Source organism: Nicotiana tomentosiformis, chromosome 8, assembly GCF_000390325.3.
Source record: "Nicotiana tomentosiformis chromosome 8, ASM39032v3, whole genome shotgun sequence".
Taxonomy (NCBI): domain Eukaryota; kingdom Viridiplantae; phylum Streptophyta; class Magnoliopsida; order Solanales; family Solanaceae; genus Nicotiana; species Nicotiana tomentosiformis.
The window spans coordinates 72658925-72662122 of NC_090819.1; the positions used below are offsets into that span (position 1 = coordinate 72658925).

Here is a 3198-nt window from a genome sequence, read left to right on the forward strand (position 1 = left end):
TGTAACTAATCTTCAAATGAGACGAGGGTAATTATTTTTGAAGCTCAATGCGTGTTTTTCATAAATTGCTCGAAAAACAACAAAGTGTCTGAAGGGATATCCTTGTGAAGCTCCCAAAAACTGTTTTTCCTTCTGGCCGTCCCATAAAGAATCAAGATTCAGAGTACCCAGATAATTATTTCAATTTAGATTGAAATTCAGGCATACATTAATATCTTTTAAAATAAAGCTAGATGTATATGCACTAGACAGAATGACCATATCACAGTTTTGAAGAACAAATAATCAAGGAAACAACGTTCTCTTTTGTTCCTCCAATAAATGAGGCAGGAGTGACATTCTTAAACACAACATACAGGAAGCAAAATTATGGTTCCCAACAACAGTTTTTGGGAACAACACAGTATTGGCCTAGGAAAGAAAGCTAATTAGTTCTAGGAGCAGCCCATTCAACTCTAAGGATGAGATTGTCATAACCATAACCATTCAGCTTGTTTATGGCCCTCTCAGCATCTTCTCTGTTGACAAAGTTGACAAAACCAAATCCTCTGCTCATTCCAGTCTTTTGATCAATGGCAACATACACTCGGCTGACGTGACCAAAGGGACGGAACAGCTCCAACAAGTCAGCCTCCCGAGTGTCCTCAGAAAGGTTGGTGACCCTAACAGAGTTCTCTTCGTTCCTTCTTCTCATCTCAGTGCCACCACCACTTCCCCTCTCAGCACCACCGCCTCTCATGCTCGGAGGTACATAAGCACCCTTTTGAGGACCAGCTCCAGCAGCAGGAGCTTCCGCTGACGGTGGCTTATCCATGAAGGTGTCACTTGGCTGAGCAAGATCCTTGAATGGGCATTTTGATGTCCAATGATCACCCTTCTTCCCACAGGTCCTACACACCATAAGAACAGCCCCTGCTTTTCCAATTTGAGCCAAAGAGTCTCCTGCAGCTTTAGCTTCGTCTTGCTTGGAACCTGTTCAGAATTAGATAATCACAATAACAGAGTTAGGTAAACGTTAACTTCAGCTCAGGGCAAGGGATGTGTCTCCTTCAATACTCGCACACATATACAACATCTAACACCACAACCAAAAAGAAAAATAGCAAACTCAAAGGGAAAAGATCCATCCATTAAATGAAAACACATGAGGGTACAACTCACCAAACAGTTTTCCATGACTACAATGGTCACATATGCATCAATGCGAGTCAATAATGTGTACAACTCTCAGAAACGCAGGTGAGAGAACAATTCAACAAACAGTTTGTATGACTATACTGGTCACACATGCATCAATGCGAGTCAATATGCGTACAACTTTAATGTGTTCAACTCCCATTACAGGAGAAATAGTTTCAATAATACAATCTCTTTCCTTAACAAAGTTGCAACGTTCGTTAAAATAGATACACGGGCAGCATTCCACAAGTGTATAATTTTCTGATTTCTCAAATAGGAGACCGGATATATAGCCGCAAAAGCCAATTTTTTCCTTAACAAAGGTGCAGTACCATCACCATAGCTGACACGAATCTTGGCGAATGCATACAATTAATTGCAACTACTTGGCTCACTACTTGGGTTGGGTAGCAAATAATAAATGATCTTGCATCAATACATGTGACATGCGACTGCATAACTACATATATTAAGCAGCACGAGAACCTGACTAAATATGTTTTTAGCAAATAATACTTAACTTAAATGGGATACCTGATATGCAGATGCAGAAAGGAAAAAAAACAATCCTTTTCCCTCAGATATTTCGCATACTAAGACTAAAGCCTGCATCATAAAAGATTGCATTCGACTAAAGAGAACAAATTCATCCAAATGATGGTCCTTATTTCAAACCAACTAACAACCTTTTAACACACCACCACCCCCCCCCTCCCCCCCAAAATAAAATCTAATTCTCCCTACACTATTAATCATTACTGCCTTTGAACAGCAACAAAACCCAAAAAGAACATCAACATAGCATGCTAATATATTAAATTCAAAAACACAAGCACAACAAGAAAATTTCCTTCTTTTCCTTTATCTATATACACAGAGATCTGACAGCATCTTTTATCACAACAAAATCACATCGACCAGATAATTACCCTGCTACAGTAGTCAAAAAATACCAACCAACTCACAACAAACCAGATAATAAGTCCAGAGGAGGATCTAGGATTAGAACAATATGAGTTGGAGTTCCGGATTCTACCACTCCCATTTGATTTACTGAGTTCAAAAACCATTGTTTGTATTTATTTAGTGGATTTTAGACACATATATACAGGGTCCAAGCCATAGCTACTTATGATCTACATCCGTATGCCCCTGATAATAACACAAATACAGCATAACCCCAGAAAAACAAAATTGCAACGGCCCAATTCACAATAAACGCAGAATCACAAATCACAACAGAAAGAAAAACCCAATTAAGATTAACCAAACATGAGAAGATAAGATCGATACCGGGGGCTCTAGGGCGCTCAAGAATAATTTCCTCAGTAGAAACCATGGTGAGACGAGCACCGACATCCTCATGAACTGCATCCCCAAACTTAGGCCAAGACCGCCTCTCAACAGCCCTTTTGCTCAGCCTAGCATTCGCGAGCTTACGGATACGTGTCGTAGTAGTGATTTTCACCTTGTTTCCTTCAGCGTTAAACTTGTATTCCACTACTTTCTTCACCCCATTCTCGTCTGGCCCGAATATTTGCTTCGGTGGTAAAAGGAAATCCAAGTCCTCCGCATCATCTTCTAGCTCCCCCCATCGGAGTTTTGGTTGGTTTGTCGCTTCCACCGCCATTGAACGATGAGCCGCTAAGGTCTAGAGAGAGAAAGAGACAACAATTGTTTTGGTATTAGGTTTTCTTTTATGTTTTCTTGAGACCAATTTTGGGATACATACATACATAAAAGAGGGTGTAGTGGCTGTGGGCTGGGCTTCAATTTTGCAGTGATGGATTTCTTTGTAGAAATATACCACCACTTAGCCACTTTTAGATGTGGTATTTAAAATATAGTCATTTTTTATAATATTTTTAAAGCTTACTTAGACGGGAAAAAATTTAGACTGCTTATTATTTCAGATCACGAATCTGAAGTTCAGCATAATAGTTCAAAACTTCTGATCTTTCAACGGGAATTTTCAAACTTTTATGACTCTAGCCGGAAGTCTGAAGTTTGATTTGACGT

At 39.6% G+C, this 3198-nt stretch overlaps 1 protein-coding gene across 1 annotated transcript; it reads right to left on the reverse strand.

Moving 5' to 3' along the window:
• Positions 1-285: 285 nt before the first annotated feature.
• LOC104107326 (uncharacterized) lies at positions 286-2894 on the reverse strand. Its single transcript, XM_009616087.4, has 2 exons — positions 2473-2894; positions 286-972 (listed from the first exon to the last, which is right to left on the reverse strand). Exons 1-2 carry the CDS (start codon positions 2807-2809, stop codon positions 425-427), a joined length of 885 nt encoding a protein of 294 aa, XP_009614382.1. The 5' UTR covers positions 2810-2894; the 3' UTR covers positions 286-424.
• Positions 2895-3198: the final 304 nt, after the last annotated feature.

Excerpts from the sequence above, each read along its gene's own strand:
- LOC104107326 (XM_009616087.4), bottom strand. The coding sequence starts at position 2,809 with ATGGCGGTGGAAGCGACAAACCAACCAAAACTCCGATGGGGGGAGCTA. Across the intron at positions 973-2,472 it reads TGAGCGCCCTAGAGCCCCCG|GTTCCAAGCAAGACGAAGCT; the intron begins GTATCGATCTTA and ends AATTCTGAACAG.